The 11,700-nt window shown below is 48.1% G+C and overlaps 1 protein-coding gene across 1 annotated transcript in view; it reads left to right on the top strand.

The window, feature by feature from the left end:
- cskl (c-src tyrosine kinase-like) overlaps positions 1-10,471 on the top strand; it is a 38,541-nt gene extending 28,070 nt beyond the window's left edge. Inside the window, exons 7-13 of the mRNA XM_079826099.1 lie at positions 837-902; positions 981-1,080; positions 6,471-6,561; positions 7,869-7,942; positions 8,037-8,232; positions 8,313-8,399; positions 10,146-10,471. Of these exons, the coding sequence (XP_079682225.1) occupies positions 837-902; positions 981-1,080; positions 6,471-6,561; positions 7,869-7,942; positions 8,037-8,232; positions 8,313-8,399; positions 10,146-10,328 (797 nt within the window). The 3' untranslated portion in view covers positions 10,329-10,471. The remainder of the gene's footprint in view (positions 1-836; positions 903-980; positions 1,081-6,470; positions 6,562-7,868; positions 7,943-8,036; positions 8,233-8,312; positions 8,400-10,145) is intronic.
- The last annotated feature ends 1,229 nt before the right edge of the window (positions 10,472-11,700 follow it).

Below are 11,700 nucleotides of genomic sequence, written 5' to 3'. Positions count from 1 at the left end.
AAATAAATTCAGCTTTGATCACAGGAATAAATAAAAATTTTCAATATATTCACAAAGAAAACATCTGTTTTAAATTGTAATAATATTTCATAATTTATACTGTATTTTAATAAAATAAATTCAGCTTTGATCACAGGAATAAATATATTTTTTCAATGTATTCACAAAGAAAACATCTGTTTTAAATTGTAATATTTCATAATTTTTACTGTATTTCTAATCAAATAAATTCAGCTTTGATCACAGGAATAAATATCATTTTTCAATATATTCACAAAGAAAACATCTGTTTTAAATTGTAATAATATTTCATAATTTATACTGTATTTTAATAAAATAAATTCAGCTTTGATCATAGGAATAAATATATTTTTTCAATGTATCCACAAAGAAAACATCTGTTTTAAATTGTAATATTTCATAATTTTTACTGTATTTTAATCAAATAAATTCAGCTTTGATCACAGGAATAAATATAATTTTTCAATATATTCACAAAGAAAAAAGCTGTTTTACACTGGAATAATATTGCATAATTTTTACTGTATTTTTAATCAAATAAATTCATCTTTGGAAAGCAGAAGAGACTGCGTTGAAACAAATCTGAATTGTAAAAACTCTCTTAATAGTAATATTTTACAATATACTTTCATATGAAGGATATAAGAAAACCTACATGACCATATGAGGTTCCAAAATATAAGCACAAGATGAAGCTCCGCAGAGAGAGTCAGTAACCGTGAGTGTGTGTGTGTGTGTGTGTGTGTGTGTGTGTGTGTGTGTGTGTGTGTGTGTGTGTGTGTGTGTGTGTGTGTGTGTGTGTGTGTTGTTCACAGGCGGATGGGCTCTGAACAGGAAAGACCTCAAACTCATACAGTCGATCGGTAAAGGAGAGTTTGGAGGTATGGTGTGTGTTGTGAATGTGATGATGATGATGATGATGAATGTGTGTGTGATGTGAGCTGATGGTGTGTGTTCAGATGTGATGGTGGGAGATTACAGAGGGACGAAGGTGGCGGTGAAGTGCATTAAACACGACGCCACAGCGCAGGCGTTCCTCGCTGAAGCCTCAGTCATGACGTGAGTAGAAACCTTCGCTTATACTGTCACATGATCCCTGTCACATGATCCCTGTCACATGACCCCTGTCACATGATCCCTGTCACATCCTAGTGGTGTCATAACCTGTGATGAATATCATCTGCCATCGGTCTCACACATCCGCCATGTTTGTAGTTTTTAACACCTTTGAATCATGTTTGTAGTCAGTGGCGCAAAAAGTGTGTATGCGCTATATGCGGCGCATAGGGGGCGCCAAAGCCATAATTTTTTTTGTGGTATTTTCTATATGTAGCTGCTGTTGTGCGTTTCTAAATAATTTATGTATTTCCTCAATATTAAATAACATTTTAGAGGACTAACAGGCTAGAGTAGGCTCCCTCATAAGAGTCCATCATAGAATTTTGGATAATAATGAAATATCGCGAGTGGGGGGCAGCCAAAGTGTTCATATACGTTTGGGCGGGCGTCTGATTGCGCATTGACACGTCAAAAGTAGGGATGCACCGGTTGACCGGCCAAAAAACGTATTTCTTTGTATTTTTCTGCCAATTTTTCTGGAAGTGCGCCCACGTGCACATGCGCCTATATCGCAATCATTCGCGAACATGTCACTTGTGTGTTACAAACACAAACTGGAGAACTGAGGGAAGAGACAAGATGCGCTGAAGGGAATGAAGAGCCGCTTTCCTGCGCGAGCCGAAGTTGCGCGAGCCGAAGTTGGGCGAGCCGAGCCGAAGTTGAGCGAGCCGAAGTTGAGCGAGCTGAAGTTGCCGAAGTTGAGCGAGCTGAAGTTGCCGAAGTTGAGCGAGCCGAAGTTGCCGAAGTTGCGCGAGCCGAAGTTGCGCGAGCCGAAGTTGCGCGAGCCGAAGTTGCGTGAGCCGAAGTTGCGCGAGCCGAAGTTGGGCGAGCCGAGCCGAAGTTGCGCAGGCCGAGCCGAAGTTGCGCAGGCCGAAGTTGAGCGAGCCGAAGTTGAGCTAGCCGAAGTTGAGCGAGCCGAAGTTGAGCGAGCCGAAGTTGAGCGAGCCGAAGTTGAGCGAGCCGAAGTTGAGCGAGCCGAAGTTGAGCGAGCCGAAGTTGCCGAAGTTGAGCGAGCCGAAGTTGCCGAAGTTGAGCGAGCCGAAGTTGAGCGAGCCGAAGTTGAGCGAGCCGAAGTTGCCGAAGTTGAGCGAGCCGAAGTTGCCGAAGTTGAGCGAGCCGAAGTTGAGCGAGCCGAAGTTGCCGAAGTTGAGCGAGCCGAAGTTGAGCGAGCCGAAGTTGCCGAAGTTGAGCGAGCCGAAGTTGCCGAAGTTGAGCGAGCCGAAGTTGAGCGAGCCGAAGTTGCCGAAGTTGAGCGAGCCGAAGTTGCCGAAGTTGAGCGAGCCGAAGTTGAGCGAGCCGAAGTTGCCGAAGTTGAGCGAGCCGAAGTTGAGCGAGCCGAAGTTGAGCGAGCCGAAGTTGAGCGAGCCGAAGTTGAGCGAGCCGAAGTTGAGCGAGCCGAAGTTGAGCGAGCCGAAGTTGAGCGAGCCGAAGTTGAGCGAGCCGAAGTTGCCGAAGTTGAGCGAGCCGAAGTTGCCGAAGTTGAGCGAGCCGAAGTTGCCGAAGTTGAGCGAGCCGAAGTTGAGCGAGCCGAAGTTGCCGAAGTTGAGCGAGCCGAAGTTGAGCGAGCCGAAGTTGCCGAAGTTGAGCGAGCCGAAGTTGAGCGAGCCGAAGTTGCCGAAGTTGAGCGAGCCGAAGTTGAGCGAGCCGAAGTTGAGCGAGCTGAAGTTGAGCGAGCAGAAGTTGGGCGAGCCGAAGTTGGGCGAGCCGAAGTTGAGCGAGCCGAAGTTGGGCGAGCCGAAGTTGAGCGAGCCGAAGTTGGGCGAGCCGAAGTTGAGCGAGCCGAAGTTGAGCGAGCCGAAGTTGAGCGAGCCGAAGTTGAGCGAGCCGAAGTTGAGCGAGCCGAAGTTGAGCGAGCCGAAGTTGAGCGAGCCGAAGTTGAGCGAGCCGAAGTTGAGCGAGCCGAAGTTGAGCGAGCCGAAGTTGAGCGAGCCGAAGTTGAGCGAGCCGAAGTTGAGCGAGCCGAAGTTGAGCGAGCCGAAGTTGCCGAAGTTGAGCGAGCCGAAGTTGAGCGAGCCGAAGTTGCCGAAGTTGAGCGAGCCGAAGTTGCCGAAGTTGAGCGAGCCGAAGTTGAGCGAGCCGAAGTTGCCGAAGTTGAGCGAGCCGAAGTTGAGCGAGCCGAAGTTGAGCGAGCCGAAGTTGCCGAAGTTGAGCGAGCCGAAGTTGCCGAAGTTGAGCGAGCCGAAGTTGCCGAAGTTGAGCGAGCCGAAGTTGAGCGAGCCGAAGTTGCCGAAGTTGAGCGAGCCGAAGTTGAGCGAGCCGAAGTTGAGCGAGCCGAAGTTGCCGAAGTTGAGCGAGCCGAAGTTGAGCGAGCCGAAGTTGCCGAAGTTGAGCGAGCCGAAGTTGAGCGAGCCGAAGTTGAGCGAGCCGAAGTTGAGCGAGCCGAAGTTGCGCGAGCCGAAGTTGAGCGAGCCGAAGTTGGGCGAGCCGAAGTTGAGCGAGCCGAAGTTGGGCGAGCCGAAGTTGAGCGAGCCGAAGTTGCCGAAGTTGAGCGAGCCGAAGTTGCCGAAGTTGAGCGAGCCGAAGTTGAGCGAGCCGAAGTTGCCGAAGTTGAGCGAGCCGAAGTTGAGCGAGCCGAAGTTGAGCGAGCCGAAGTTGAGCGAGCCGAAGTTGAGCGAGCCGAAGTTGAGCGAGCCGAAGTTGAACGAGCCGAAGTTGAGCGAGCCGAAGTTGAGCGAGCCGAAGTTGCCGAAGTTGAGCGAGCCGAAGTTGAGCGAGCCGAAGTTGCCGAAGTTGAGCGAGCCGAAGTTGAGCGAGCCGAAGTTGAGCGAGCCGAAGTTGCCGAAGTTGAGCGAGCCGAAGTTGAGCGAGCCGAAGTTGAGCGAGCCGAAGTTGAGCGAGCAGAAGTTGAGCGAGCAGAAGTTGAGCGAGCAGAAGTTGAGCGAGCCGAAGTTGAGCGAGCCGAAGTTGAGCGAGCCGAAGTTGAGCGAGCCGAAGTTGAGCGAGCCGAAGTTGAGCGAGCCGAAGTTGAGCGAGCCGAAGTTGAGCGAGCCGAAGTTGCCGAAGTTGAGCGAGCCGAAGTTGCCGAAGTTGAGCGAGCCGAAGTTGAGCGAGCCGAAGTTGCCGAAGTTGAGCGAGCCGAAGTTGAGCGAGCCGAAGTTGAGCGAGCCGAAGTTGCCGAAGTTGAGCGAGCCGAAGTTGAGCGAGCCGAAGTTGAGCGAGCCGAAGTTGAGCGAGCCGAAGTTGAGCGAGCCGAAGTTGAGCGAGCCGAAGTTGAGCGAGCCGAAGTTGAGCGAGCCGAAGTTGAGCGAGCCGAAGTTGAGCGAGCCGAAGTTGCCGAAGTTGAGCGAGCCGAAGTTGCCGAAGTTGAGCGAGCCGAAGTTGAGCGAGCCGAAGTTGCCGAAGTTGAGCGAGCCGAAGTTGGGCGAGCCGAAGTTGAGCGAGCCGAAGTTGAGCGAGCCGAAGTTGAGCGAGCCGAAGTTGAGCGAGCCGAAGTTGAGCGAGCCGAAGTTGAGCGAGCCGAAGTTGAGCGAGCCGAAGTTGAGCGAGCCGAAGTTGAGCGAGCCGAAGTTGCCGAAGTTGGGCGAGCCGAAGTTGAGCGAGCCGAAGTTGAGCGAGCCGAAGTTGGGCGAGCCGAAGTTGAGCGAGCCGAAGTTGAGCGAGCCGAAGTTGAGCGAGCCGAAGTTGGGCGAGCCGAAGTTGAGCGAGCCGAAGTTGAGCGAGCCGAAGTTGAGCGAGCCGAAGTTGAGCGAGCCGAAGTTGAGCGAGCCGAAGTTGTGCGAGCCGAAGTTGTGCGAGCCGAAGTTGAGCGAGCCGAAGTTGAGCGAGCCGAAGTTGAGCGAGCCGAAGTTGAGCGAGCCGAAGTTGAGCGAGCCGAAGTTGAGCGAGCCGAAGTTGAGCGAGCCGACCTCTCCGCCTGCACAAGTGTAGATAATGAGCGTTTGTTCAGCTCAGCTTCTCACGTGTTGGATCGGATGAGAACGAAACAGACTAACTTGTGACAAAGCCGAAATACTTCTTTTTGTAGTATATTAGTATGTACAAAATCCATCTTACCATTTATCAAAATCCACTTACACTGTAATTACAATTGCCTAAATAATGTCATGAGATTTTTTGATTTATGTTCTAAATATAATATTTTAATTATAGAAATATGTAATTATTCCAGGCCTATGAAGCTATAAACTGCTAGTATAGTTGGCGGCGTAATGGATTCTAGAGTCATTCAACTAATTCGTTCTAACCTGTTCAAAAACGGTGAATTATGCGAGAACGAAACCTATACTTTGTTTGAATCTATTTTTGTTGGAAAATTAGAGCAAAACTGTAAAAAATGACCACTTGTTGTTTATTGAACTGTTGTATTTGAGCAATGCAGAAAAAATGGCTGACCGCACACTGAATCCAAAAAAAGACCGAAGTCTAGAAAAATATATTTTTAAATTTGCATGAAAAAAAAAAAAAAAAAGAAGTATTTTTCTAGACTTCTGTCTTTTTTTGGATTCAGTGTGCGGTCAGCCATTTTTTCTGCATTGCTCAAGTTAATCTTTTTTTGGTTCTACGCACCTGAAGAAAGTCTTTTTTCAACTGAGAGCGCAACAAATTCCTTCAATTGAACTGTTGTATAAAATTAATATCACATTTTGCATTCGTGCTGATATCGGCTACTCTGGAAAATAGCTCTCTTGCTCGTGATATTGCTTAACTCATAATTTCCTCTTTAATTACTTTCAAACGAATGTTTATTTTTATGTTTGTTATTAGCCTATTTTTAATAATACAATGCAATAGTACAGTAAAAAAAACTCACGTATATATTAAACCTTTGTTAAAAAATTAATAAGACGGATGACACGAAATGGCTTTACCCGAATTATAATAAATAAATAAAATAAATTTGGAAATTCCCCTTTTAAAACGGGGAACCCTCAGTTTGTGTTTTTTAATTTTTTATTAACAAAAGTGATGTTGCGCTGCTTCCTGTCAATTATCTCGTTCGCGGCTATGATTACAGTAACATTTATTTCGGTATGTTGCCAAAATTGTTGCTGCACACCCTCTGGCACTGGGTAGTTGCGCCCCTGTTTGTAGTTCTAATCGCGCAATATCAGCTGGAAAAGAAACTCTGAAAGATATGATGCCAAATATCGAGTGAAGCGCTTCACAAACAAGAACAAATGTAGCATCATCAGAGAAGAGATGAAGTTATTCTGACTCAAGATTATTAACACAATCATGATGTGCACACAAATCATTTATAATAAACAGTGATATTTGATTTTCGTGTGTGTGTGTGTGTGTGTGTGTGTGTGTGTGTGTGTGTGTGTGTGTGTGTGTGTGTGTGTGTGTGTGGTGTGTGGTGTGTGTGTGTGTGTGTGTGTGTGTTGCAGTCAGCTGAGACACACTAACCTGGTGCAGTTATTGGGTGTGATCGTGGAGGAAAGAGGCAGTTTGTTCATCGTGACTGAATACATGGCAAAGGTCAGTGATGTTTCCCTCAAGTAAGATGATACACCGATCAGGCATAACATTATGACCAGTGAATAACACTGATGATCTCCTGTTAGTGGGTGGGATATATTAGGCAGCAAGTGAACATTTTGTTCTCAGAGTTGATGTGTTAGAAGCAGGAAAAATGGGCAAGTGTAAGGATTTGAGTGAGTTTGACAAGGGCCAGATTGTGACGGGTCAGAGCATCTCCTAAACTGCAGCTCTTGTGGGATGAGTCCGATCCATGGAGAACTTACAGGACTTAAAGGATCTGCTGCTAACATGACCAACACAATATTAGGTCATAATGTTCTGCCTGATCTGTGTTTTTAAATGTTTAGTTCAAGTTTTAAAACATATAATGCAATGATGTGTTGAGGGATGAACCTAATAAACCTGATGATCATATTTGAGACTGTGAGACTTTACCTTGTGTGTGTGTGTGTGTGTGTGTGTGTGTGTGTCATGCGTGTGCATGATGCGAGTCATACATGTCTTGTGTGTGTCATATGTGTATGTGTGACATGCATGTTCCACGTATGTGTTGTATGTGTGACATGCGTGTTCCATCTGTGTGACATGTGAGTTCCATCTGTGTGACATGCGTGTTCCACGTGTGTGTGTGTGTATGTATGTTGTGTGTATCATGCATGTACATGCCGTGTGTGAGCCATGCATGTCTTACATGTATGTGTGTTCCGTGTGTATGTATCATGCGTGTGCATGATGCGAGTCATACATGTCTCGTGTGTGTTGTATGTTTGACATGCGTGTTCCATCTATGTGTCATGTGACATACGTGATCCATCCGTGTGACATATGTGTTCCACCTGTGTGTCGTATGTTTGACATGTATGTTGTGTGTATCATGCGTGTACATGCCTTGTGTGAGCTATGCGTGTGTCTTACATGTGCGTGTTCCATGCATGTGTGTCGTACATGTGACGCGTGGGCATGTTGTACGTGTGACGTGTGTGTGTGTGTGTGTGTGTGTGTGTGTGTGTGTGTGATGGGTAGGTTTAGGGGCAGTGTAAGGGGATAGAAAATACGGTTTGTACGGTATAAAAACCATTACGCCTATGGAATGTCCTCACATCTCACAAAAAAAACCCTGTGTGTGTGTGTGTGTGTGTGTGTGTGTGTGTGTGTGTGTGTGTGTGTGTGTGTGTGTGTGTGTGTGTGTGTGTGTGTGTGTGTGTGTGTGTGTGTGTGTGTGTGTGTGTGTGTGTGTGTGTGTGTGTGTGTGTGTGTGTGTGTGTGTGTGTGTGTGTGTGTGTGTGTGTGTGTGTGTGTAACAGGGCAGTCTGGTGGATTACCTGCGCTCTCGGGGTCGGACTGTCCTGGGCGGCGAGTTTCTGCTCAAGTTCTCTCTGTGAGTAAACATCCCGTTAAACACGGTACCGCCTGTCCACTGGATCTTCAGGAGTGTGTGTGTGTGTGTGTGTGTGTGTGTGTGTGTGTCTCAGGGACGTGTGTGAAGCCATGGAGTATCTGGAGGACAATAACTTTGTGCACAGAGATCTGGCGGCGCGCAACGTCCTGGTGTCCGACGACAACATCGCTAAAGTCAGCGACTTCGGGCTGACGAAGGAGGCGTCGAACACTCAGGACACGGCCAAGCTGCCGGTGAAGTGGACCTCGCCGGAGGCCCTGCGGGAGAAGGTCAGAGTTCAGCTCAGGGGTCGTGAGGGTCAGGGGGTCATCATCTGATCCAGGGGCTGATTCTGCTCTCTTCTTTGCAGAGGTTTTCCACCAAGTCGGACGTGTGGAGTTACGGCGTTCTGCTGTGGGAGATCTACTCGTTCGGCCGCGTGCCCTACCCCAGAATCGTAAGAGCTGCGTTTCTGCTCGAAGCTCTGCATCTAACTTTGGAATATTATTGGTTTCCATTCCATGTGTTCAAGAGAACAAAATCATCACTTCATGGCTCAAAATCTGTACACACACACACACACACTCAGAGCGTCAGGCGAAACACACACACACACTCAGAGCGTCAGGCGAAACACACACACACACACACACACACACACACAGTGCGTCAGGCGAAACACACACACACACACACACACACTCACCCAGAGCGTCAGGCAAAACACACACACACGCACACACACACTCAGAGCGTCAGGCGAAACACACACACACACTCAGAGCGTCAGGCGAAACACACACACACACACAGTGCGTCAGGCAAAACACACACACACACACACACACTCACTCACCCAGAGCGTCAGGCAAAACACACACACACACACACACACACACACTCACCCAGAGCGTCAGGCAAAACACACACACACACACACACACACTCAGAGCGTCAGGCGAAACACACACACATACACACACACACACACTCACTCAGAGCGTCAGGCGAAACACACACACACACACACTCAGAGCGTCAGGCGAAACACACACACACACACACTCAGAGCGTCAGGCGAAACACACACACACATACACACACACACACTCAGAGCGTCAGGCGAAACACACACACACACACAGAGCGTCAGGCGAAACACACACACACACACACACACACTCAGAGCGTCAGGTGAAACACACACACACACACAGAGCGTCAGGCGAAACACACACACACACACACACTCACCCAGAGCGTCAGGCAAAACACACACACACACACACACACACACACTCAGAGCGTCAGGCGAAACACACACACATACACACACACACCCAGAGCGTCATTACAAAACACACACACTCACACTCAGAGCGTCAGGCGAAACACACACACATACACACACACACCCAGAGCGTCATTACAAAACACACACACACACACTTAGAGCGTCAGGCGAAACACACACACACTCAGAGCGTCAGGCGAAACACACACACACACACACACACACACTCAGAGCATCAGGCGGAATACACACACACTAAACGCTTCTGGAGGAATTAAACCCTGCACATTTGAGATGCTGTGACGCCATTGGTCCGCTGGTTAGGCCAGTCATCCAATCACAGCCTCCGCTGAGGGATTTATTCAGTAAATGTGTTTCTGTGGGATAGATGTGTTATTATTATATGGTTCATTTTCTGCACTCTCTTGCTGTTCCACGTGTGTCCATCAGATGGCAGTCTCATCTCTCTCTCTCTCTCTCTCTCTCTCTCTCTCTCTCACACACACACACACACACACACACACACACACACACACACACACACACACACACACACACACACACACACACACACACACTCCCTCTCTCTCTCCCTCTCTCTCTCTCTCTCTCTCTCTGTCTCTCTCTCTCACTCTCTCTCTCTCTCTGTCTCTCTCTCTCTCTCTCTCTCTCTAACTCTCTCTCTCTCACTCTCTCTCTCTCTCTCTCTCTCTCTCTCTCTCTCACTCACACACACACACACACACACACACACACACTCCCTCTCTCTCACACACACACACACACACACACACACACACACACTCCCTCTCTCTCTCTCTCTCTCTCTCACACACACACACACACACACACACACACACACACACACACACACACTCTCTCTCTCTCTCTCTCTCTCTCTGTCTCCAGCCGCTGAAGGAGGTGGTTCCGCGGGTGGAGAAGGGCTATAAGATGGAGGCTCCTGACGGCTGTCCGGCTGTGGTGTATGAGCTGATGAAGCAGTGCTGGACGCTGGACCCCGGGGCCCGGCCCTCGTTCCGTCTGCTGCGGGAGAAGCTGCAGCACATCAGAGCCAAAGAGCTGCACCTGTGAGGGCCCGGGGCCTCACCAACACACACCTTTACTGCGGCACAACACTCTTCTGTTGAGGACCTGGACTGTTGATCTGCACACACTCTCGTGACCAGTGACGTGAGAGGAGGAACACACGAGTGTGTGTGTGTGTGTGTGTGTGTGTGTGTGTGTGTGTGTGTGTGTGTGTGTGTGTGTGTGTGTGTGTGTGTGTGTGTGTGTGAGTGTCTAAGTGTGAGTGTGTGTATGTGAGTGTGTGTGTATGAGTGTCTAAGTGTGTATGTGAGTGTGTGTGTGTGTGTGTGTGTATGTGTGTGGTTTGTTCTGCTAATCATCAGTGAGGACGGCTGGTCTTTTCCTCCTTTTGTTTTTGTATATATAGTTTTTGCTTCACAATCATAAGTGTTATGATTGTGTGTGTGTGTGTGTGTGTGTGTGTGTGTGTGTGTGTGTGTGTATCATGCGTGTGCATGATGCGAGTCATACATGTCTCGTGTGTGTCATATGTGTATGTGTGACATGCATGTTCACGTATGTGTTGTATGTGTGACATACGTGTTCCATCTGTGTGACATGTGAGTTCCATCTGTGTGACATGCGCGTTCCACGTGTGTGTGTGTATGTATGTTGTGTGTATCATGCGTGTACATGCCGTGTGTGAGCCATGCATGTCTTACATGTGCGTGTGTTCCGTGTGTATGTATCATGCGTGTACATGATGCGAGTCATACATGTCTTGTGTGTGTCGTATGTTTGACATACGTGTTCCGCGTGTGTCATATGTGTGACATACGTGTTCCATCTATGTGTCATGTGACATACGTGATCCATCCGTGTGACATATGTGTTCCACCTGTGTGTCGTATGTTTGACATACATGTTCCGTGTGTGTATGTATGTTGTGTGTATCATGCGTGTACATGCCTTGTGTGAGCTATGCGTGTGTCTTACATGTGCGTGTTCCATGCATGTGTGTCGTACATGTGACGCGTGGGCATGTTGTACGTGTTCGTGTGTGAATGTTAAAACACTTAAGCAAACACACACCATCTGAGGTGCAGGTCATAGAAAACACATCTGTATGAAGGAGATATGACGTTAAAGTATTTGAATGTGAGTTTGCGGTCATGTCTCCTTCATATAGTCGTGTGTGTGTGTGTGTTTGTCCTGCGTGTGGCACGTGTGTATTTGTACATGTGCATGTTGTGTATGTTTCGAGTGAAAGTGTGTGTGTAAATGTGTGTGTAAGTGTGTCATTCGTGTGCCTGTGACGTGGGTGCATGTCATGCGTGTGACGTTTGTGCATGTCAAGCGTGTGCATGTCATGCGTGTGACGTGTGCGAGTCATATGTATGCGTGACGTGTGTGTAAGTGTGTCATGCGTGTGTGCATG

Source organism: Gobio gobio, assembly GCF_949357685.1.
Source record: "Gobio gobio genome assembly, chromosome: 9".
NCBI classification, from domain to species: Eukaryota; Metazoa; Chordata; class Actinopteri; order Cypriniformes; family Gobionidae; genus Gobio; species Gobio gobio.
This window is presented reverse-complemented; position numbering and strand designations above follow the sequence as displayed.